The following is a 24,877-nucleotide window of genomic DNA, read 5'->3' as shown; positions in this document are numbered from 1 at the left end:
AAGCTGTGGGGTTCAGCACACACTGAACCTTCCAGCTATAGCTGGTGATGCTGAGCTGAGGATGTAGGTGACATTCGTGTGCCCTTCTGATGCTGCCATCCTTCCTCTTGCCAGCTCTGCCTGGGATGGCTGCATCCTCTCAGGGTGGAGGATGGGGATGGAGATGGGCATAAGGCCAGGGGTGTCCCAAGCCCCGTGGTTTGGCTGCATTTCGGGAGGTACCCCAGCCTCTGATCCTCCAGGTCTGTTTTACTGGATTTTCACTTAACTTGTAAGCACAGCTGCAGCTCTCCAAAGAAAACCTCCTAACGCTGCTAGCACCATGCTACCTGACAGTGTAATGGCTTTCATGGGGGTTTTCACAGCAAGGCAAATGGTGTGGAGAAGGGAAAGGGTAAAGCAATAGATCCTGCTTTTGAAACATCTTGTAAACAGCTGTAAGAGCTCCTCTTCCAGCCAGCTCATATGCGGTGGTGAGACTGGATCCAGGAACGCTGGCTATTAAGCTATGGGTACCCAATAGCTTGCCTTTTTGTTTATTTTATTGGCTTTTTTTTTTTCTTCTTGGCATCAAAAGACAACTTTTAGCAAAATGCTGCCAGTGGAAATGTTTATCTGGTGGTCACTGTGACCACTAATTGTATGGCAGCTCATGGGATTGGCAGCCTGACTCTTATCTTGCAAACAGGAGGATTACTGGAAAAAAAAAGAATATATTTCTAAATGGAACAGAGGGGCCAAGAAGGAAGATGGGTGTTTACAGGGAAGTGCTGTAATACTTCCTGACCTTTAGCCTGCAATAGCAATTTAAAAATACATTTCAAGGTGTTTTGTGCCAAGAGCTACGTGTTTAGAAGCTGCTGTCCCCATTACACGCTGCATGCTAAAATTTAGCAAATCCTTACTCTTAATTCTGTATTTAATTTTTTTTTTAGAGTTTATTGTTTGAAACCAATTATTTCCCTTTAACTGAGATCATCAGGTGAGGTAATGGGATTGCGAAAGATATCAAGAGGTTTTCCACTTCAAAAGTTTTAAAGTGACAGTATAAACTCTTAATTTCACAACCTTATTTCCCATCCCTCTGCTGCAGCTCAGTCAGGTATGCTTATTAAAATGCCTTTAGACTGTTTGCCTTAGCTATTTCCATTAGCTGTCATTTGCTATGTATGCTGCCTGGAAGCATTTATCCCAGTCAAATTCTATAGCTCTGCTGCTGTTTAAGTATCAGAGCTAAGACATTGGAGAGATTTCCACAGATGCTAGTTATGTTGGTTTAGAAATACGATCAGCTGATTAGTTTGCTCCCTTTGCATTTACTTAATGGGTTTGGGAGCAAATTGGGCCAGTTGTTGTCATCTTTGTAGGCAACAATTAATAATTTTGTCACGAAGTATATATGGTAGAAGTCTAAGTATATACAATGTAATTTTATATATATTATAATGTGCATATATATTACATGTACAGGAAGTGTAAATACGTTTATAATATATATATAAACAAAAGATACTTACATATATCTTCCTGTGTATATATACCTTCTCATATATCATATTCCTTCCTTTGGGGAATAGCATCACTTTGGAGTGCCATCATACCCATTTTTTCTTTGTCTCCCTGGGTGCCCAGCAATGCCAGTGCTGTGAGGGACCCCTCGGCTGTGGGAGAGGAGAGTTTGAGCAGAAAAGCTATGCTATTTCCCAGAGATGGTTATGCTTCATGCAACATCCAGCAGGATTGTATCCTTTTCCATCACCCTTTGCACTCCTAGATCCAGGCTCCATGTGACCGCAACGGAGCAGAAAGTCTCAAGCACTCATGGACTGCAATTAGGGGTTAGGAGGGCATGAAAACAATTCTGTGGATACAAGGAGCCCTATCCCGATAGTTTTCCAAGTGGGATAAGGTTACTTGTATTTACATTACCTTGAATTGTGGGTAAAAGAATGTGTATAGATAGATGCTTTCCTATGCATGCATATATGCGTGCATTACCTATGTGGCTGTATTTATGTGTATACATGTGAAATAGAGATGCACGTTAATTAAACCGAATTTTTCTTTTATTAATAGATTAATAAACTGATTAATAGAACTGAAATTTCCCCAATGGCACCCTCTCTTTTCCCTCAGGTTGCTTTTACCCCATCTCTATAATGTGTGCCTGGAGAATAAGGAAGGAAAATCAAGGATGTTCCTAGAGGGAACATGTCAATTTTTTTTTAAATGGAGAAAGTAAGCATATTTCAGACTGAATTAGTGCAGAACTGGACTGATTAAAGCAAAAAATGGTAGGGATGTATCTAGTCAGGTGTTAGATATAGTCCGTTAGATACAGTCTGTGCTAGTCTCCATTTTTTTAGCATAAACCAAGCAATTTGTCTTAAAACTGTCAAACTGATGAGCATGTAATTGTCACACTGTTGTCTCCATTCACTCTGTCTGCTTGTGTGCATTTGCTTTTGTGAGCTTGTTAGCGCAGAGGCTGGACTGCACAGTGCCCACTGGGCTGTGAACATCTAATGTTACTAACAAGGTCTAGGCGGGATCTTCTTGAATCAGTGCTTTTCTGGGGGACGAGGCAGGCCTCGGGGTGGTTCCTGCTTGCCATGGGGTACCTGCTGCATATCTCACTGAAGCTGGCATGCAGATGGTTGGTGGGTATTTGGGCACACTGAATTGCTTAGCTAACTGTAAGGTGTCCTCTGCTCAGGGGGATTTGGGGTTTGAAACAGTGTGCCACTTCTGAGCTAGTATGGGGCTGCCTTTCGGCATGGTTGCTTATGAATTATATTGGACCTGCATGATACTCTTTACCCCTCAAAACCGTTCATGCTTTTTTCCTTTCATTCAGCCTCCAGGAGCCTCAGTATTCTCTGTCACAGAAAACTTTGCACTTGAGTTGGATTGTCCCTGGTAGCCGTAGTTTGGGCTTTGGGTTTTGACCTGCAGGTGCATGTGAGGGGTGTTTGTTTGCAGGACACTGTGGTGATTGCTGGGGCTTTCCCAAGGCCACTGTCACTCTCCTGCTTGGTGTCACTCTTCCTGGATTAGAAGCAGTATGGGTCAGTCCTGCACCCCTGGGTGCTGAGCTGCACCCCTTCCCCTGGGGTGTTTTCACCCCGAGGGGGTATTTTTTCCATTTTACCAAACAAGCAAAGACCTGGATTTGGTTTGAGCTGCAGCTTAGCAATTGCTGCCCTGCAGCAAGTGCTCTGGGCCCATTTTAGAAGAAAGTTGAGAGAAAATAGCTGGGTCAGGTGAGGGGAACCTAGGAACTGGAGGTGTGCAGAGGTGCTGCTGACCTAAGCTTTGTGCAGCACCTGTCAGGAGTTCTGTAGGGGCTTTCCTCCAATCCACTGGGCTTCCTTTGGAGAACTTTTGTAACAAAGGCTGCAGAAAACCACATTACAGCAACTAAAGGTTTCTTGACACCATGCAAATGGACAGGCTTGCACTTGCACAGGCACTCTGCCCCAAAAAAGCCCCCAGCAGGTCCCACATGGGTGTGCTCCTTGCCCTGTGTGCTGGCGCTGTCTTCTCAGCGTGCAGATAGTGCCCTTGTGTACACCCCTTGCTGGGATGAAGAACATCAGGATAAACAGTACCATACCCAGAGCTGTTTCTTGTGACTTTATGAACTTGACTGCTAAAGAGTAGCAGCTGGGGGAGGAAGCCACCATCCTCTTCTCCCTGGGCTGCCCGCCCCTCCTGGCTCTCGTTCTGCTACCGCAGCCGGAAAACTAAACCCTAATTCAAAGTCCTTTGAAGGTGAGTCTTTCCGTTCACATCAAGAGGCGTCGGAGCCAACACTGGGGTGAATTGGAAATACCTGATAAAGGCTGCAGTTGCACAGGCATCCCTAAATACTATCCTATTTGAATGCTTCTCTCCAGTGTTAATTCCTGGGGAATAACTAAAGGTTCCCAGTGGCATTCCTGGTGCTGTTTGTGGGGATTTTTTTGCACAACCAACATGTCCTTTCTAATAGATGGCAGCAGAAATGGTTTGGCAGAGGTGCTCATTTGGAGCCATGGTTTAGGTACTGGGAGAGCAGGAGAGCATCTCCTCACAGGTGCCCTGCTGCTGGGGGGACCAGCCCAGGAGTGTGCCTGGACCCCACCAGCTTTTCACCGGCTTTTCAAAGTACATCCGAGATACACTTTTCTCCAAAACTGCCCTTAAACATGCTGTTCTGCAAGGCTAGGTGTTGGTTTTGTGAGGGATTCTGGTTTTTATTTCATCATGCTGGCGATGATTCCGATAGCCCCAGCCCTCCTTTCTGGAAGTTCATCTGTTTACACGATGTGTTCCAGGAAATTTCTGTTCGTATCCCTCCAACGTGCCATCTCCTTGGCTGGATCCCGCCGCTGGATGCTGGAATGCAAATCTTGCATTTTTCAAATAGCGTTGGGACCTCATGGTGAGAAAATGCGGCAGAGAGCCTCTGCCTGTGTCCCGGGGCCCTGCATCTGAGACTCTCCTCGGGTTCCACAAGGGCACCTCGTGGGGCAAGAAAGAGAGATCTGTCAGATGACCTCTTGTTCCTCAATGTCTCCCCCATCCTCTGCCATGCCAGAGCTTCAGCAAAATGTGGGGTTTGTTCAGACCTGCACTGTATTTTTGGCTGTACAGCGGAAGGAGGGGCTGGCGTGGCTGTGAGCATCTTCTCTGCATTATTTCATGTCATTTTAGTCCATCAGCCCTGGAGCAGAACATGCTTGTCTCTATTGTTGTAGTGCAGAAATAAGTAGGAATCAACTGTTGGAAATCCATTTAGTGTGGGGCATGTGACTTGCTCCCTTTGGCGCTTTGGTGGAAAAGAATTTAAAAAGGCATTCTAAGAAATGGGCTCTTGCAAAAGGCTGCATTGTGCAGCTGGCTGTTCCTGAGTGCCGTCCCGCACAAGGCTGCATTGTGTACCATGCATGGGGCTTGCAGGGAGGGCTGGAGCTCTGGGGATGGGCGCTGGGACACTCTCTGCCATGGCAGCCTGTCCTCTGGGGGTGAGCCACTGCCTGTGCCTCTCTGCCTGCAGCAGGCATGGGCTGCCTTCTGACCGCCTCCTGTGAAAGCTTTCCCACCTCCCTTACTGTCTGGCAAAGCTGCCCAGGACAGCCTGCCCACATCAAACCGCTCTAGCTCTGCTCCACCTCAGGGGCCACTTCCTGTTAGTTTTTGACCCATGTGATGGTGCAGTGCAGAGGTGTGAGGGAGGGGGGACACGTGGTGCTTGTGAGGTGGTCTCACCCAGGGAAGAGGGCACAGGTCCCTGGAGCCACCCTACCTCAGTCTCCAGCTTCACATCTTGACTTGGCTCTCTGGGTTGGTGGGTTTGTTCTGCTTCCCTTGGTACTACCTCTTTGTCCTCTCTTTTGTTTTTTGCAAAGCTCCTGTGAGTCGATGCATGTGCAAAAGATAATAGCTTCTCAGTTTTACCCTTGAAGATACGGCAATTGGCTGTCCAGGCAGCAAAGCAAACATTTTTGCTTTGCTTTCACATGGTCCAAGACAGGGCTGGGAACTGTAGCTGGAGTGATTAAGTCAGGCTTACTTTTCTGCTGCAGTGGTTTGTGACCAAATTCATTTTCGAATCCTTGCAGGATTTCTTTTTTGGTAGATGCCTTTGAAAGGTTCAGTGCAGGTTGCTTTTGAGTTCAGCCACCACAACAGCTTCTCCTTGCCATCTCCTATTCGCTACAGATGCCAGCACATCAAAACAAAGCTCCTGCTGTGGGATTGATGTTTCTCCCTCTCTTTTCCTTTTGTCCATTCTTCACCCCCAGGAATTTGGCAGCACAAAGTCCATCACATCACGGTGCGACTTCCTGCAGAACCTGATTGCAAACGGTTGTGCCGGAGCCATTGAAAACCCCAGCAGCAGCATTAGCGTGGTGAAGAACGTCCCTCTGAGCAGCAAGGGCTCAGGCCAAACTCACCTGGACGTCACACAGATCACACCTCAGAAGGTTGCCTTGAATCTTCGTCCTGGTGAGTCCCCAATGGCTTTGAGTGAAAGTTGGGGGGTGTGCGGGTGAGAAAAGTGGCCGGGACATGCCCAGAGTATGTTGCAGCTCATATCCTTGTAGCCCACTAAAGCAGGTGGCTGCTGGTACCTTCCACAGCCCATGAATTTTGGTGGTGCCTCAGAAACAGGTTTGATGCTGAGGTGTATGTCTTTTGTGAGAGGACACTGCTGTCACACAAAGTCAATCAAAGCCACCCATAACTGTTACCAATATTAATTTTCACCCTTGCGTGCATTTAAGAGGAACCTGCTCAGCTTAAAAATGTAGTCACTGGATGGAAGGAGTTAAAATAGCTTTGTATCCCCACCAAGCTGACAGTGTTTGACTCTAAACTGAGACAGCTCCTTCTATAAATTGGAAACAAAAACATGTATCTGTTTTCTGTCGGTATGCAAAACAGCCATGGGATCAAGGCAGAAGATGGAGATTTGAACTTGTGACTCAGGCCTTGGACTGTAGCCAGATCCTTGCTTCATTCCCCTGAGCCATCATTTTTCTTCAATCTCTTCCTTTTAATTAAAAAATAGAAGGGAACGGCTGGACTGAGCCATGTGGGCATGCTTGTTATCAAAAGTTTTTGCATGGTGGGGGGAGGCTTTAATGTGGGTTCAGAATTTTTGGGAAATTTTGGCAGCTGATATTTCTGAAGAGGGAAAAAAAAAGCTCTTTATTGCAAAGTTAAGCAAATATAAAAGCTCAATTCATTATAAGCAATTGGAGTGGGTTTCTAAGGCGTACAGTTTTGTGATGGTTCTCATGAGCATACAGAAAAATGAAATGTGATTTTTGCCCAAGAAAAACAGGAGTTTGTGCTGGTGCTCATGCTGTTGCTGCTCTCAGAGCCTACCAGTTGTTGCAGGATTTTTTGGTTTAATTCTATGGGTTGGATAGCTATCATGTCTCTTACACATGCTTCCTCAGCAATACGCTTGCTGTCATCAGTCAGATCATCAAATGTAAAGAAATTTTCCCTCAGCCTTAAAAACAGATACCTGATGGTAGTCACCACTGGATGCATGGCTTCTGTAACTGAATGCTGCTGATGAAACAGGTTTGCTTCCATAAAAAAAGGGAGTTGCTATTACTCCTGTTTCTTGAGGCAATTCCTGGCAGAAAGGGCTGGCTCAGCTTCCACATACCGTCTCCTGAGATCCTCCTTCATGCATGGTGACTGGTGCTTAACAAACTGTCCCTTCCCAGTCCTGGGCAGTTTTACCCAGCCAGAGGTGTGGATGCTCACCACTCCAGTCTGCAGCAGGGTGTGGGAATCCATGTCCCTGCGTCTTCCTGGGGGCTGTGCTGTTGAATGCTTTGGGGCTTCACAGGGCTGGTGTGCTGGTCCTGCCAACCCTTGCAGGGACCACACTTGTGTCCATCTTTGGTTCTCCTTGGACAGCAGACAAGCCCTTCACGTCGAGGCTGAGTTGCAGGAATCGCCCCAAAGGTGTCCACAGTGATTCCCACGGTGAGCCGGTGAGCAATCTTCCCCATGCTCCTCTTGCAGAGCACCAGAGTCATTGCAGAGTGATATACCTGGATGTTTGCAATAGCATCTCCCTTTTTTGCTCTCTTTTTGATGTTGAGCAGCACTCCATCTTAGGGCTCATGACTTCCTAAACCCTTGTATTACCATCCCCAGTTTAAATTATCCATTAATCCTTGAGCCTGAGAATGGGTTTCACCCTGTGAACCCCAGACAAAAAGGAGACAATGTTGATCTAATTTTGAGCATGCAGGGTGTACGATTTCAAAGATGAATTGACACGGCAGTCTGTGGCAATGCTGATCTTTTATACTGAGACCGCTAAGCAGAAGCAGAAGGGAACGAATTGTCAATTGTTTGTGTTCCCACCCAGGCAGTTTGATCTCATCGTCCTGTGGCAGAAGTCACATCCCCAAATCTGTGTGCCCACAGCTAATTTCCAAGGGTCCTCACAGGGTAGATTTCAGATCGAGCATTTAGATTTTATGATATTTTATGATATTGCTTTTTAATCTTGGGTCCAGCTATAAAGCACTGCGTCCTGGTTAAATGAAAAATATGAGTAATGTAAAAGGAACTAAAAAGTTGAATAGATGGAAGTTGTGTTGCCCATCAAGCTGTAAGCCTCACCAAGCAGAAAAGGCAGCTTTTCTTGGATAAGCATGATTGTCAAGTTTGTGCTCTTGAATTGGCCAAAAGCATTTTTTTCCAGTTTCTGCATTTCCTCTGTGAGAGTATCCAAGAAATATTTCTGAATTCAGTTTTGACATTAAAACTTTTAAGTAAAAGCCCTAAGGCGAGGATAGTGGTAACAGTATGTGGGGAACGAGAGGGCTGGATTATCCCTAGAAGTGTGAGAGTAATACTCTGCACAGAGAAAAATAAATTCTTTTGCACTTACATCTACATACATTAGTGATATTTTCTGTGAGTTAATTGATCTGTGCAGATAGGAATGAAAGAAGAACCAGGCCCAGGGTCCTGTTAGTTTTGATGCTTCTCAGGGACTAATGAATTTGTAACTGTTAAGAAGTTTGATCAGAGTTTCCCAAGTACCCTTTCTGCCACAGGAATTCCCATCTTAGGACCTGCTCATGAAGAGCAGTGTTTTGGAAACAGAAATGTCAGGAAGTGCAGAAGGACACCTCTTCTTTTTCTAGAAGGGTTGGGTATTCCAGTGGGAATAATATGCAGGAATGAAAAAAAAGATAGGTATAGGAAATAATAATGAATTTTCCCATTCTTTGCAGAGCTGAATTAAGGTCATGCTAGCAATCACTGTTTGTTACCCTGCACTCAGTGCTAGCAGGTTTGGCACTATATAAATTATGATCATCTTTGCTCCCCTACAAATGCATGCTAGGTACAGCATCAGGCCCACCTGATTTGGTTGAGCCTCCTCGATAACTTTGCTTACTGTAGGGCCAGTGCTGAGTTGCATCCTGTTGCATACCACACCTCTGTGCTGTGCCAGGAAAGTCCTTCTGTTGGAAAGGAAAGCCAGGGAGAATAAGGAGGAATATTGATGGCAAGAGTTTCCTGCCTCCTACACCTGATTTCTGGACAATACCTACGTGTGCGTGTTTGCACATGAAGCCTCTCACAGCCTTGACTTTGTAGAGTGGTATTGGATCAGGCTTCAGAGGGGAGCAATTATCAGTAAGAAAAGAAGACCTGGCTTGCAAGTACCCTTGATCTAAATGTGCTGGGAAATCATTAGAGGGGAGGTCTAGGTTTAGGTGCTGTAGCTGACTCCTCTGGTACCCAGCACTGAGCTGGCTGAGATACACCGAGAAGTGGTGGAGCAAAGAGCACATGCATACCTAAACCCTTCATAGCTCTGCAAAAGAGGCAGGCTCTGACACATGCCCCAGGGTGCTGGGACCCTGGCTCCTTCACCAAGCAGGTGTGCTAGGCATGCATTGGCTCTGTGTGCAGCTCAGCACAGCATGACCCCAGGTGCCAGGGCTCCTGTCTGCAGGACTGAAAAGCCCCTCACACCTTCAGCACGGCAGTTTTGGGATGATGCTGCTGTTGCATGTCATTGGGCTGGAAGTAAGTGGAAGCAGCTGTGCTGCTGCACACAATGAGGAGAACAATAAAATGGCTAGGGAAATGCTTTCACGATACTAAACTATGTGTATTTCATTTCTGGGTAAGAAGAGGGGAAGTCACAAGTGTTTTACAGAACCTGCCAATGCCCGAAGTTCAGCCTTGGCCATGAAGATCTGGGAGGGATGGGCAGAAGTGGGAGCTTGGTCTTGAGAGGATCCAAGTCTCTGGGTCTGAGACCCTGCTTAGCTGGAAAACGATTTGTGGTGGCATCTGGGCTCATGGGGTCTCCAAATCAGCCTGGGGGTTGAGGGTGCTATGTCTGGAGTTTCCATTAAGACCTCTCTCTCAGCAAAGCATAAGGCAAACCTTTGCCACCTCCTCTCTGGCTCCACTAGGGCCCATCTGGTGGGAAGCTGAGTTCACTTTGAAGCCACTTCACCTTTTTCGAGATGTGGGCAGTGCCAGCAAGGGCCTCCCCTCACAGCACCTCTTCTGGAGGGCATCTCTGATGAAAGCAGTTTGGCACAGGGGAAGGCCAGGGGAAAGGCTTTCTTCTGCTCTTCTCCACATTTGCACAGCCTGTGACTCAGCCCTGTCTGCTCCTTCCCTTATGTTCATTACTTCAGGAAGCTTCATGTCTGCCTCAGTGCTTCACCGGGTGATGCTAACAACCTTCTTTTTCCAGTTCACTTCCCTTTTGCCCTGCTTTCTCTAGAATCGTGGTGGCACAGGTCATTTTTGTGGGAAAAGTCCTTTTCAAAGCTGTTTCTTCTATGTCTGCTTTAACTTAACTTCCCTGCTTAGGCGACATCTTGCATTCATTTCATGCTGGCTGTTTTCTCCTGACCCTCTTCCTTCTCCTGCTCCACCTCCTTCTCTCTTTTGTGCAGGACTGCTTGGACTGCTCCTGGTTTGCTTTGAGGACATAACCAAGTAAGCGTGTGCAGCGTCCCTCTTCCAGTAGTCCCTGAAACGTCCATTTGAGGTTCACATTGCTTGCTTTTCTTTCCAGTTTTATAGGAAAACTCCTCTGGCCTGTACACAGTCAGGGGCAGCAGCATTTTTCATGTGTCCCCCACCTTAGGTGTTCTCTCAGCTGGAATGGAAAGGCCCTTTCCCATATCTCTGAAGTAAAATAGAGACACACACTTCATAAATGTGTCTTTTCCTTGCCAGCCAGACCACTACATAGCTTAAGAGGACCCATAGTCATTACCTGCTTTCCTGATAGTCTCCTAAAGGATGGATTTGGAAAAGTTTATTCCCCTCAGCCTCTTCTTTTGCAAGTAATCTACCTGCTCTGCAGCAGGAGAGGGAGAAAGCATGTGGTCTGTTTTATATGTGTGCTAGGAGTTTCCTTTTCACTGCACTCAACTCTTGTGTGTATGCAGGTGACAAGACCTCCTTCCGTGTTCAGGTTCGGCAAGTTGAGGACTATCCCGTGGACCTCTACTACCTGATGGATCTCTCCCTGTCAATGAACGATGACCTAGATAATATTCGCAATCTGGGGACAAAGCTGGCTGAAGAGATGAGAAAGCTCACTAGCAATTTTCGGCTGGGGTTTGGATCTTTTGTGGACAAAAATATTTCTCCTTTCTCCTACACAGCACCAAGATACCAAAACAATCCCTGCATTGGGTAAGTGGTAGGTGTACCCTTGAATGGACAAGCTCTGTGTTCGCACAGAGCCTGGCTGCAGTCCTCTCTTCCCATTCTTGCTTTAAATAATGAGCCACACTTAAGCCCCAGCTTTGGGAATGCTGATTAACCATGGCTGTCATTGTGATGCTCCAGAGTGATGCAAAATGGGACAACTTTCAGTTTTGCAGTGACTATTGGGAGGTCTCTGCATGTAGAGATGGGAAACTGTTGTGTGAGGAGCCTGAAGCTATTTTTACGTACCTGAAGAGGATGCAGGCATGGCAGGCTTTTTTACAGGCTTTAAGAAAAAGGAGGAAGAGCCAGAAATTCTTGATTTCTGGTCCTAGCTCTGAGTCATAGTTTGGCCTTGAGTAAATCAATTAAGCTCTTTGTCTCCATTTTACAGATAAGCAGACTAAAGCAATGTATGTTTTTCCCAACTGAAGTGTTTGGAGGAACTGAGATTTGTGACTGCAGTACTCATAAATGGGTTCTTGTAAAGCGTTTTGAAGATGTCAGGCAGTTTTTTTCATCTTTATTGCTGTGGAAGGAAAGCAGACTGGCAGTTGCAAAAGACACAAATGATGTGGTTTGCTTTGCATGATATCAGTGCCTTCCCCCTTTTTTTTGTGTTGGTTTTTTTTTTTTTTTTTCTGCTTTTTAGTGTCTTTGTAAGAGTCTTTTTGTTTGCCTTTTAACCACCAGAATCAGGTTCAAGTCCATTGAATTGGGGATTATGGTAGAGTGAAACTGGGTGTAGTGGAGGGTGTCCAGGCTCAGATGGGTTTAGAAGTTGGCATGAAAGGATGGATATAGCAACAAGTGCCCTCTTGGCAGAATGTCACGGTTGGCATTTACCTTCGTGATCCCTGTCTACACTTCATTCACTACTAGGGTGCTTTCTAGTCATGTAAGGACAGTAAAGTTAGCACTTTTATTTGAGCCATTCATGGATACTTACCTTGTCAGATCACTACAGGAATCGATGCCAAGTTCTGTGAACATGCATCCTGTAAGTTTTCCATATGAGAGGCAGATAAAGAGAGTTTGCATCAGCTACGAGTTTCTGGGCTAACTTGGCATTGACCAAGCATTTGGCATCTCATTGCACATTGACTATCGACCAGACAAAATTATCTGTATTCTCTTTTCCCCAGTTCTGTTGAGAGAGGAAAGTCAAATGGATTTTTAACACTGAAAACTCGTTCTTTGGCCATGAAGCATAGACAAAAGTGACTGTTGACTGAGCCAAGGAGGTGACTCGCCACCATGGCGCTGTACATTACGCTCTTCATAGCTCTTTACCCCATAGATTTGGCATAGCCTTAGAGGGATGTTCTCAGTCATCTCCAGCATCGTCAGTCTCCATCAACTACTAATGCTGCTCAGGGGCTGAGGGCTGGGTTTCACTGTGTTTTGCTGGTGTATGATTTAACCGAAGTGGCATGGCTTTTGGTGGGTGAAATAGAGTGACACATGGAGGAGGGGAGAGGTGAGAGAGGAGGACAGAATGGAGCTAGATAACTGTAGCAAGGCCTGCCTGAAACTGCCAATGCCTTTTCATCAAGGGCATCCAGAGTTGTCACCTGAGTTTTCCCACTGTAATCAGGCTAGTTGCATGTTGTTTTGGTTTTACCCAGTTGGTTGCTTTTCTGTTTATGGGTTACACTGAGCCAACCTGATCTTGGGAAACCATTTAGACAGTATTGCCCAGCGTAGCTTTTCTGATGGGTGCTCCATTCCTGTTGCCATCTGTTTCCTCTTCACCCAATCCAGGGATGCTGACTACCCATTGTTCTCTGGTGGCATCACCATCCCATGCCTGCCTTGGGAGCAGGCTGTCACTGCTGCCGGGTGACTAGCTGATGTAGTGGTGAGGTGGGTTGTCAAGTGTGGTTTGTTTGCAGTTGTCTCTAGTGTCAAAGCAGACTTTGTCCAGTGGCCTGCTCGGATATAAGAAAAGCTGCAAATAAACATGAGCTGCAGTGGGTGGTTTTTGCCCCCTGTCCAGGCTCTGTCCTCCTCCTCACAGTAATGGCTATCCCGCAGGTCTGGCTGAGATCCCTTGTGCTTCTTCCATCTACCCCAGCTTGCTGCTTGCCCCTGCTGCTGGCTCACCATCCCAGCTAGGACCTCTCAGGGAGCTAGGACATGGCCTCTTGCAGCCACAGTATCACTGAGAAAAGTTAATACAAACGAAACAAACGCTAAATTTAAAAAGATAAGGACAGCACAGTGTTCGACTGAAGGCCTAATTGCCCATCTATCTCTGATACACCCAGTGAAGGTTACAGCCTGAGATAACCCAGTCACTTGGATATTCATTGTCTGTCCTGCTGCTGTCAGCAGCTTCTGCCAGCAAACCTGGAGTGTAAAACAAAGAAAAAATGATTAAGTTATACATCTTCATGGGAGACGGAACCCTGTAGTGTGTCAGTGTTTTCTTTCTGCACAAGGGATCTGGCAAAGTGAGCACTCAGATGTATCACGTGGGTTAAGGGCTGCTTGCTGAGACCCTGCAGTACAGAGGTTTCAGACATTGCAAACTCCTTGCCTTGGCCCTAGGTGTGAGCAGAATGCAAGTCTGAACAAGGTGCTGATCACAAGGGATGGCTGTAATTGCCAACTGGGCCCAGGGCAATGAGACCTGCCCCGTGGCTAGGTGTGTGCATAGCTGTGCGGGGGTCCTTTGTGAGGGATTTGAGTTCCCAAGCCTGGTAAATTGTAAATACTCCTTTGTGTAAAACGCCTCTTACAACTTACCCATAGTGGGTCATGCGTCAGCAAAGGCCTTTAATTGTTCTCCAGGCTTTATCTTTGAAGATAAGAGTGAATTAGTGCCAGCCCAACTCCTTTTTAAACACATTTTCTTCTTAACCCTTGTCTTCCCTCTTCCCTCCACTAATTTCCCACACCACGGGAGCTGCTCTGCTGAGCTCTCCCGACCATGTGATGAGCACCAAAGCTTCCTCCTGATAGTTCTGTGCGGGAAAAAGAAGTTTTCCTGGCAAGCAGCTGAAGCATTTCTTTCCCTTAGGGTGCCCCTCCTATCTTTCTGCTTCAGCAGCACGCAGGAAAGTGGAGATGGTGTTTGCTCATCGGCTCACAGTGAGAGTGGGCTGATGCATAAGTTAATGCTAGTTATTAATGCAACTCATGTTGGGCAATCACCAGATGCCTGGTGATGTGCCGTGAGTGGCATGTATTGCCAAGAAAACTGGATAACAAAGCGAAATGCACATTGAAAAATAGGGAAAAAGTAGCTCTTGGCAGTGATGCTCTTGTGTGGTGCCCTTTGGCACCAGCCCACCTGTTCTGCTGGCATGAGACACAGATCACACCACCCTCCCAGGCTAGAGGGGAGGGTGGTTCTGCCGAAACACACCCTCTGTATCCTGCTCTGTGAATTCCCAGTGTGAAAACTGCTTTATGGGTGCTGAAAAAGCAGAGCCACATGGCCCAGGGCAGGCTGGTGCTTGGGGTCTCCGCTCACACCTTACACGGAGAGAAATGTTTGGTCTTGGTGAGATCTTTGGGAACTTCATCTGCTCAAAGATCCTGGGAGAAACAAATAAACAAATAAAAGGGTCTCTACTGTGGGGGTTTGTAGATAAATAACCAGAAATAAAAGTGTCCAAAACATGGAGCCTTTGGAACTACTTCATCCCTCTGAACAGGTGACCAGCCTGGTACAGCTGAGAGCTTCTGCAGCTCTTGGCTGTTGGTGTGGCTCCTCCCAGCTGACCACTCCGCTGTTCCTCCTGCAGTTACAAGCTGTTCCCCAGTTGTGTCCCATCCTTTGGCTTCCGCCACCTCCTGTCCCTAACGGATAAAGTCGACCGTTTCAATGAAGAAGTTCAGAAACAGAAGGTTTCCCGCAACCGAGATGCTCCAGAGGGTGGTTTTGATGCAATTTTGCAGGCTGCTGTGTGCAAGGTGAGTCGCTCTGATTTCTGTGGGTTTAAACAAGGCAAAAGAGGAGGGAGTTTCTTCTGCTCTGTTCTTTTACCAGGACAGAGCTTCAGTATGACATTTCTTGGAAGTAACTACTAAATTTTTCTTGCAAAACCCAGTAAAATGCCTTGAAAAGTAGAGGTTATTGTTTTCATGCTCTTTTGTACAAGAACAGGCAAAGAAAAAAAAGTTAATTTTTTTTTCTTCTTTAAAGTGGGTAAAAATGGAGCTTTTGCAAATGCAAATTTAGGGCTGAGATTTCACCACATGGTTAGACTTGTGGGCACTGATCCCTGAGCACTCGGACTGAAATCCTGTAAGATTCAGGTATACTTGTGTGCAGCAGCACTGTGCATCAGCTCAGTGCGTTTCTGAACCGCATGTCAAACAGATCTTGCAGTGGTTGAGGGTTGGAGCTGGTTCCTACTGCTCGTACCTGCCCCTTTTGTGTGTGGAGCAGGATGATCCCACCTCCAGGCGCTGATAGCCTGCTCTCCCTCTTTGTCAGCAAAACTGGAGCTGTTAGCAGTAATTAAAGGCATAGTTCATCAGCTTGGTGCCATGGTAGCCACATCCTTAGGATTTTTTTAAATGTTTGCTTGAAGATCTTTCTGGAACAAGTAGGTGGGTTGTTCTCTATCCCTTTGTGCATCAGGAATGGAAGAGTTTGCTCCCCTTCACTGTGTGGCTGAATATCCCTGCTTGCCAGGGATGGCTCTGGTTGCTTCTTCTCCTTCTTGACTACAGTCAAGTTTGGGTTTTGTTTTGATCCAGCCTTGTGTAGTCCTTTTGTTAGCTGTGTTTTCTTCTCGGTCTGGATTTTGGGAGCCAGGAGATAAGCATCGTCTGCAGGAGTGATAGGATGCAGGCTTGTGGGAAAACAGATTTTCCCTTACGTTTGTTGGCTTCCTTTATGTTTCATGCTTTCGGCAGGACTTAACCTGCCCCACTGGATCTGATGCCACCCAATAGACAACTTCCCTCTCCCAGCCTGGCACAGATACTGTTGGCACAACTACAGCGCTGCTCCCAATACTCTGGGCATAATGTGCTTCTCAGTTTTGCAGAGATGGCTCTCATGGTTATAGCAGAGACATCTCAGGATGGTGACTCAGTTGTGCCACCCACTGTAGATTTTGTGGTCCCTCCCTCCATGTTATTGCAAAAATGGGACAACATTTTCCTATGGTGCAAAAATACTGTGGTGTCTATCATAAGGGCTCATTTTGGAGGTGGTGGTTGAAGACAGGAGACTTGCAAGATGATTTCTGCACATTTGTGCCATCTTAAACTGTTGGTAAGGACCAAAATCTTCTACTGTCATTTCTGAGTGCACAGCCTGCTCCCTACTAAATTCAGAAGATAAGTTCAGATGCACACACCATCTAAATTCAGGATGCCCTCTAGGAAGGGTGAGCAGAGGTGAGTGTGTGAGCTTCCATGGCTCTTGGCATGATGTGGCAGGTGATGACAGAGGAATTTCTGCAGCTGTGGCAGTTAATTAATTCTTGGAGCTTGGGTGTGGGAAAGAAAGTCCATGGGACTGGTGTGCGAGGCAGGAGAAACGGCTGCGTCATGGCTTGTGCTGCCTTGGCAGCCCCTTGCTGCGGGTGGAGCAGCTGCCTGCTAATCACAGGCATGAGCAACAAACGCTCTGTCCATCCAGACTCAGAACAGCCAAATTTCAGGTCAGATGATTAACCTCCTAAGCTCCATAGCCAAAATGGGGATTTATTGGTTTATTTCCCTCAAAATGGCCCAGACTGGTCTGCAGATGTGCATTGTGGTGAGGCTCAGCACCATCAAGGCGATGAAGGTGGCAGACATCTGGGGTGGCAGTGAAATGTTGCTTCCTGATGAGGATGCTATTTGCATCCAGTGGTGATTAAGGAAGCATCATAGTGACTAAACTCTGCACAGGCAGTAGTTTCTAGTAAGTCAGGAACTATTTTCCCCCGACACAGGGAGAGCAGCATACAGATATCTTGGTGACTTCTGGGGTGGGTTTCTTCATCACTACTGTGGCACCCCATTGCATCTCACTGGCATGTTCAAGCTTCTTCCAGCTTTCACCCTCTCTATTATATTCAGAACCCAAGCCTTCAGGGCGAAGAAGGGTGCTGACCATGAAGTACTTTTCTTTCAACAGCAGAGTACATGGCATCAAGGGGGACATCCCAGGGAAAGCTGGCATTCCAGAGTCTTGCTGTTTCCAAGCCACAGTGTCGAAGTGTGGTCTTCTCCTCCCCTTCAGGCAGTGAAATGTCAGAGACAATACCTACTCTGTTGACTAGGTATTTACATACTGTAATTCATATAAAGCATTTCTTCTGCATGAGCTGTCTAAGAGCTCTCTAATGATCAAATAATTTTTTTGGCCTGGTTTTCAACCCAAGGAGTGGGGAAAGTTTGTACAGCTAATACAGACTAACAAGCAAGCCCAGAGCTTGGCTTGTTTCTGAAAGATGAAGATATGGTAAATGTTATTCTGGAGGCAATGAAGAGCCAGAGACAATAAGCTTTTATCCTGATGCTAAAATGGTAAGCCAGGAATACTAATCAATCTTCTGTAATTACATTTTCCATTTCTGGTATTTCAGTCCTCTGCCATTTTTTAAGTGCAAGCATCATATGGCTCAGTGGTATGTGTAAGTTTCAGATCTTACATAGTAAGATGCAGCAAGGAGATAATGCTGTATTAGAAAATAAAGCGTCTTTTGAAACAGATTTGATTGATGCTTGCTAGACTGGTACATGGAGATGGCCAAGACATCTGGGAGACACAGAGGTGTCTTTCAGACCTATGCCAAATGAAGAAGGTTTTGGCTTTTAATCTCTAAGGAATACTTGTCTTGCACCTCTATCTGTTTCTTCCTTCCAAAAAGGTCTGCACCTGAGAAAGAGGTGGGGTTTTACACATACTGATGAATCCAGGGGGTCTTCTGGCAGTTGATGTCTTGGCAATTGAGCTGTTTTTACTCAGCACCCAAAGCCTAAATTTAGATATTTATGTCAGGCTTGGAAATACTGGTGCAGGGTTTTGCAGCCTTTTCAAAACGATTTAGAGGGCTGGGCGGAGACAACTGTGCCAGTTTTGCCAGTCGCTCTTGACTCTAAATGGAAAGCTGTTCTTTTGGGGTACGGGAGGCAACTGCAGATGGTTGTAGGAGTAGGGGAAGGATTTGTAGCGTGCCCAGCCCTGCAGAGACATGTCTTCCCACCTCACTCTGCTTTGAGTCAGGTCCCACCCCTGCTTTCAAAATCCTTTGTATCCCATGAGGATCAAAAACCAGATGAGGGGGCAGATGTCAATGCAGGGGTTTTTGTTCAACAATCCCAGTCCAGTAAAAATAAATGGAAGTCTCTTTGGTTATTTGTTTTAAGCAGGGCAGAGTGCTGCTCTGGGTTTCGCAGTGGGAACTGCATGCTGAAGAGCTGTATTTTCCAACACCTGGAAGCTGCTGATGGAGGCAGAGTGAGATGTGGCAGCTCCTTGGCGTGCTGGCTTCTCCGAGCACTTTTTCCATAGGTCTTCAGCTCTTTCAGCATGGCATTGACACTAACTCAGCCACCCCACCTGAGACACCCCAGTCTGATGCTCAAAGCCATCAAATGTTCTCAGTGCCCAAATACTGGCACTGGAACTGTGGGTGCTTGTTGCTTTTTGGAAGCTGAGTTGCTGAACTGAGCAACCAAAGTTGTTTTGGTGTTGTTTACATATGAAACCGTGAGTTGGAGGCACGCAGAGTTTGTCTATCTGTAATTGCAAGGTGGACTTAGCAGGCAGGTGAACAGCAGCATCACACCTGAAGTGGCTTCATAGCTGCTGCTTCAGTGCAGCCCGTTTTCGTTGTGCACAGTGCATTTCTAAGGAAATGGAACTCAGATTAATCCTTTTAATCTATTTGGGAGTTTCTTGGCCTAGATCATAAAAAAAAGAAACAAACCAGCTTTCGATATGCTCATGGCTGAGTAGACCGAGAGCTGCCTCTTGCATTGTGAGGGCTGTAATCACTTTTGGGTGAATTCTTAAGAAATTACATTTGGGGTTGAAGATTTTGCCTTTTATCCAGTGGGGTCACTTTAGTAGAATGACTTCTGCTTCCCAGAGCAAAAAAGTCCTCATTCCACACTGAGCTGGACTGTAATGTGCTGGTATATGGCAAAGGATATGTGCTGCCAAAGATTTCTTCCTATGGGCTAAATGTGTTGTGTGGGTCTTTAAAATGCCATTAAAATAAAAATGCCTTCTGCATTAGAGAGGAAAAATAAATCTACTCTGGAATAGTGTCCTTGAAGCAAGAGTTTTATATTTGTTGGAAAGATCAACAGGCTTTGGGCTATGACTCACATTTGCAGGCGAAAATCGTACTGGCGGCTGTGATTCCGCACCCTTCTGCCTGCTCTGCTCTGCTCTCTTGCCATGCCCACGCCAACACTTTTCGTAGGAAGTATCTTTACAACTGGGCTATGGCAGCCCATAGACTAGTATCTTACTGTAAAACACGGCAGAGTTCATATTCTGATGAATAAGCTGAGCAGTAAGCTCTGGAGGAGTTGGTTATATTCATCTGTGCTGCATTCCCGTCAGTAATCTTTTACCAGCTTTTCCCCCATCCCTTCGCAAGGGATTTGTGCTGCGTTGCTCTGAGTTGGGGGCTGGAGGGAGGGGGATGCTGGATGTGTGTGGGGAGGGAAGATCTGGGTCTGCATCTTTGCCAGCAGATGGGTAGGGTAGCCAGCCTAAGGGGAAGATGTGAGAGATTGGGCTCTCTGGCTCTGGTCTCTGCCATGGCAGGAGCCAACCTTGGCCTGCCTGGCTTGGCAAGGAGCTGGCAGCAGGAGCAGCCAGAAAGCACAGGGAAGTGTACTGCAGTGCTATGGTTTCCAAAAATTTCCTTTGCGCTTCTCTGTTTCCTTCAATTCCATTGCAACAAACTGCTTCATTGTGCTGTTGTAGGTACAGATCTGCTTCTCAGGCTAATGCAAAGCTGGAAACCCGGGGAAGCTCCATGGGACAGAAATATTTAATATCTAAATCTTATTCCTTTACTTGGAAAAAATCTGTCCATGCATCTCTTTCCATGCAAAAATGGTGATAATGTTTGGTCCTTGTGCTGTCTTTAACATCTTGGTGCTTTCATAGGGACCGCTAGAGCATAGCTTTGAATTAGCATGTTTTTAAATAGGCAGAAGTTGCTCACAGCGGAGCTGGGGGGGGGCAGCTGTGCTTGGATTAGTGCAGTCAGCCACTGCCAAAGGTCCTGCTGCTGCACTGTGCTCCAGCTGTATGTGTCCCTGCTTTTCTGGGCTGTGGTGCAGGGGAGATTGAGCTGTTTGGGGCAAGTGAAGTAGTGCACAACAAAGGCAGGAGGTTTGGAGACACCATGGCTTCCAGAAGATGTGTGCAGAAAGGGACCAGAGCAAAGTGCCTGTGCATGTGTGTGGTTGCACCAAAGCCAGTCCCCTTATGCAGGAACCTACTTTGTGCATCACAGCTCAGAAACTGCCTTTAAGAGTGGGTGGTAATGAAAATGCTGAGTGGGGGTATTGCAGTTCTTGCTGTTGCCTTGGCTGCTCCACAGAACCGAGGAAACAAGGTCAGATTAAATGTGTGTGGAGGAAGTTGGCAGGTCTCCTTTGGCTACAAAAGCAGCTGAAATTCTTATTCTTGGATCTGGGTAGAGAAGGTCTGGTGGACAGTCCGTATACCTCCTCATGCCTTTTTGAGTGTCTTGGAAGGAGATGCTGGGAAATGCTCACTGGGCCCCTGACATTTTGTTTTCTTACCAGAGTTGGGTGGACAGGAGCATGGTTCTCCTCTAATTAGTGCTAATGGGTCTGCTGCTGGCTGGGCGTGTGGCTGGGACCATGTGTGAGGCAAGAGATGAGATGTGGGGTTGGCAGGGGCAGACCGGCTGTCTCACGGCTTTGTTTTCCCCCAGGAGAAGATTGGCTGGCGTAAGGAGGCATCTCACCTGCTGGTCTTCACAACGGATGATGTGCCCCACATAGCCCTGGATGGGAAGCTGGGGGGGCTGGTGCAGCCCCATGATGGCCAGTGCCACCTGAATGAAGCCAACGAGTACAGTGCATCCAGCCAGCTGGTAAGGAGGGACATGTGGTCCAGCCCTTGGAGACCTTGGGGTGTTGGTGGACCTCTCTAGAGACCAGCCACACCTGACTCCTGCAACTTCTGGCAAACATAGTGCCTGACCAGCATGGTTTCACCTGGTTCTGCAATTTGCAGATAAAATTTGCTGTTCCCCTTGGGCATCTCCCACAGTGAATGCTCCTGTGATGCTCAAAAGTGAGTTGAGAGCTTACCGAGTTCCTCCAGGGCTTATTGCAAGGGAGGGAAAAGTAATTCGGAAGAGCATCAGATTTTGTCTGCAAAGCATAGAGGAAAAAAAAAATGACATCCCTTTTCTAAAATGTCCAGTGGACTCTCAGCTTTTCCCTAACATAGGTCTTGGTAACAAATAGGCAAAATAGCCTTTCTTGGTTTTCATTTAAACTCAGTGGGGAACACTTCCAGGACGAATGAGTAATTGCTTGCTGCCTTATTATCATCCTTCAGAATGGCCCTTTACTCAGCAGATCACAAGCACTAATTATGATTTTTGTTTCTGGATGGCTGTCATCCTCTAAGGGGAGGTGTGTTCTGAATGGCTGTATTATGGCCAGAGGCTAGGCTCCATGAGAAACCCCTTTGCACCTACCTGTGGAATCCTAGCAAGCGTATACATAAGGGAGCACAGTTGCTAAACTGACACGGAGTTGATGCTGCCAAGCTGTCGTGGGGATGCTGCCTTAGTGTTGCCATGTTTGAGTCTTGGAGGCTGCCAATCAGCCCTCCAGTCTGCAAGGAAATGAGGTGTTTTTTCCTCAGGAAGGCACTTGAGAAGCAGCCGGGGGTTTTAAACTCAAGCGGGTCACTTGAAACTGAGTCCTGGTTCATTATCTTGTTGCTTGTGCATAGGTAGAGCAGTATCTTCCTGCCACCCTCTCTGTCAGGAAAGTCCAAAGAATTAAAGAGCTTATTGTAATCTCTTTATGGTTCCAGTATGCAGAAAGAGCAAGCAATGGATGTTTCCACTTCAGGAGAAAAATCATACATTTCTGCTTACTGCAGTCCTAGATCACTGCCTTGCATGCCTTGATGCAAGATAGCATCCCTTGATGAAGACAGCAGCCAGTTTATTACACATGTGAGTCTGCTGACGGCAAAGCAGAAAGAGGAAAGAAAGAAATCCAGCTGACGGTGTTGTCAGTCATATATTCTACTGAAGGGTGAAGCAGAAATATCAAAGAGATGACAGAATTTCTACTATTTTAGTTGGAATCGTGGTGGTACATCAGGGACTTCATCCCACAGTGAAACATGCCATGTGTCTGGAATGAATTTTCCTGTTGAAGAGCAATGAAATTAGTCTTTGTTTCTGTGTTACCCATCAGTTTCCCTGCCCTTTTTTTGCACCCAGGATTATCCTTCCCTGGCACTTCTTGGGGAGAAACTTGCTGAAAACAACATCCACCTGATCTTCGCTGTTACGAAAAGTCATTACATCCTGTATAAGGTAAGTGCTACTGAGCTGCCAGGGCTGAGGGGGGCATTTAAAAGCCTCTTGGAAGCATCTTTCTGCCTGGCACTGTGGAGCAGAGGCAGCTGCAAGCATGTGTGTGTGCAGCCACAAGCACAGATGTGTGCAGCTGCAAATACATGTGTGTATGGCCACATGCTGCCCGCAGGGCTGGCAGGGGCAGGCAGATGCAGGCAGGCGAGGCTCAGCCTTCTGTCCATCCCCACATTCCTTTCAGCAAAAAGCACTAAAGCTTCTTAGAGCAAACAGATATATATGTTAGTGAGCATGTGAAAACCTAAAATAGACTCCAGCTTAATCCTGATGTTCGGATGGCTGCCAGCCATGCAGTGTGCGAGAGAGCAGAGACCTGTTCAGCCCATTCTGCAGTGACTTAATCCCATTACCTAATCGCGTGCAGAGTTTCTGCCCAGCTGTGTTTTTCCATCACAGAGTCCAGGGCCCTGACGTGCCACATACAACTTGAACTTTCCTCACCATGCCTACTTTTCCCTCTGAAAGGAGGAGGTGATGTGAGCCTGTGTCCGGTGCTGCCCTATGGGGTTTCTTTCTAACGCGGGTGCAGGGGAGGTGTTTGAGGCGGGGTTGTTTTCGGAAACCTCTGCTTCAGCTCTCGAGGCTTGAGCTAAATCAACAAGCAGCCGCGTTGCTACAGTTGAGATGCTGCTGCTTGCCGGCGGAGAGCAGGAGGGCTGAGTTCATTCTCCACCCCTTCTCTAGGGATGCTCGAGGTCTGAGGCGAGACGGGACAGCCGCACCTCCCTGCCTGTGGTGCTGGCTCTCCAGGGTGCACAGCTGCTAGGTCTTGCCTCCTCCGGCAGCAGATGAACGTCTGTTAGTCCCTGTCTCATGGCTGTGAGCTTTGTTCAGTGTCTGACGTGTGGCATTAGCTATGCTTTGCTTTCAAAAGCTCCACGTTAATGGGAGCCAACCAGTACTGTGTACACCACCAGACAATGGGGCAGGGTGTGTGGCCGGTGTTCCTGACATGGGGTTGGTCCCTCCTCACGCTCTGCTTTACTCTCTGCATTTTCTTTAATTATTTATTTTTTTTCCCAAAGAACTTCACTGCCTTGATTCCTGGGACAACAGTGGAGATCTTGCACAAAGACTCCAAGAACATCATTGAGCTGATCGTCAAGGCCTACAACGTAAGTGCATTTAATACCACAGCTGCTGCTATGTGAAGTGCCAAGAGCTCTGCTGGCTTGCCTCTCCCCAGAGTGTTCCACCCGGCTTGGCTGCCTCCCTCCACAGTCCTTTGCACACTGCTGGAGCTGGGGCATCCACCCTTGGGATGGAAACAAGGTGTGTGAGGTGGAGAAGGAGCAAGGGATACCCAAGGGAGCCTGCGGCACAGCAGAGATTTCACCCCACATCTCTTGTGTGCAGAATTACCCTCAAAATACAGTCCTGATCTAAAACAATTCTCTCTAAGCACCCTACCAATAGGTAAAATAGATTATTTCTTTGCTATCTGATGTTCAGAGGCCTCCTGAGGGTGGGACCAGGCTCCAGCTAAAGTCACATCCTTTTGCTGGTCTCCGTGCAGCACAAATTGGTTCTCAGCACCCCATGAGCATCACCACGTCTCTTGGGTCCTAAACAAGCCCTGCCTATGTGGCATTGCCAGTGCAGCCTAGCGTGCTGCAATGGGTCCTGTGGAAGACAGGAAAGGACCAGCAGTTGTACTGCTGACCTGATGTTGTCCATCTCCATGGAAATTAGAGAAGTAGCTCAGTTGGAAGCAGCTAAATTGCACATTTTTTTTTTTGGTAGTTAGTTGTTGAGATTTCTGTTGACTTCTCCCTTAATTCGTATGGGTTAGCTTTTCATGCTTCTGGAAGGATATTGCTGTTTTGGTGCTGGGCATGGAGATCTGGCCCCATAATGTTATCAGTCTTCAGGTAAAGTTCTTCAGTTGTTGATGGCTGCAAGTTCTTCTTCTTGGTACTATGTTCATTAACAAGGGAGTGAGCAAGTGCTTCTTTGGAGGAGTTTACACATCCCGAGGTGATGTAGGATTTTGCTGTGCTTTGTGTGACCTGTAACATTCATCTTTCCTTCCCCTACATCTCCCTGCAGTTATAGCAGCATTTGTTTGT

At 46.9% G+C, this 24,877-nt stretch overlaps 1 protein-coding gene across 1 annotated transcript in view; it reads left to right on the top strand.

Moving 5' to 3' along the window:
- Positions 1–24,877, top strand: part of ITGB5 (integrin subunit beta 5) — a gene marked incomplete at both ends in the record, with an annotated part of 60,492 nt that overhangs the window by 5,269 nt on the left and 30,346 nt on the right. Inside the window, 6 exons of the mRNA XM_080621095.1 lie at positions 5,790–5,994; positions 10,962–11,211; positions 14,982–15,150; positions 21,114–21,275; positions 22,653–22,748; positions 23,834–23,923. Of these exons, the coding sequence (XP_080477221.1) occupies positions 5,790–5,994; positions 10,962–11,211; positions 14,982–15,150; positions 21,114–21,275; positions 22,653–22,748; positions 23,834–23,923 (972 nt within the window). The remainder of the gene's footprint in view (positions 1–5,789; positions 5,995–10,961; positions 11,212–14,981; positions 15,151–21,113; positions 21,276–22,652; positions 22,749–23,833; positions 23,924–24,877) is intronic.

The sequence above is a fragment of the Psittacula echo genome (assembly GCF_963264785.1).
Source record: "Psittacula echo genome assembly, chromosome: 6".
NCBI lineage: Eukaryota > Metazoa > Chordata > Aves > Psittaciformes > Psittacidae > Psittacula > Psittacula echo.
The sequence above is the reverse complement of the archived record's forward strand: the minus strand, read 5'-3'. Positions and strand labels throughout refer to the sequence as shown.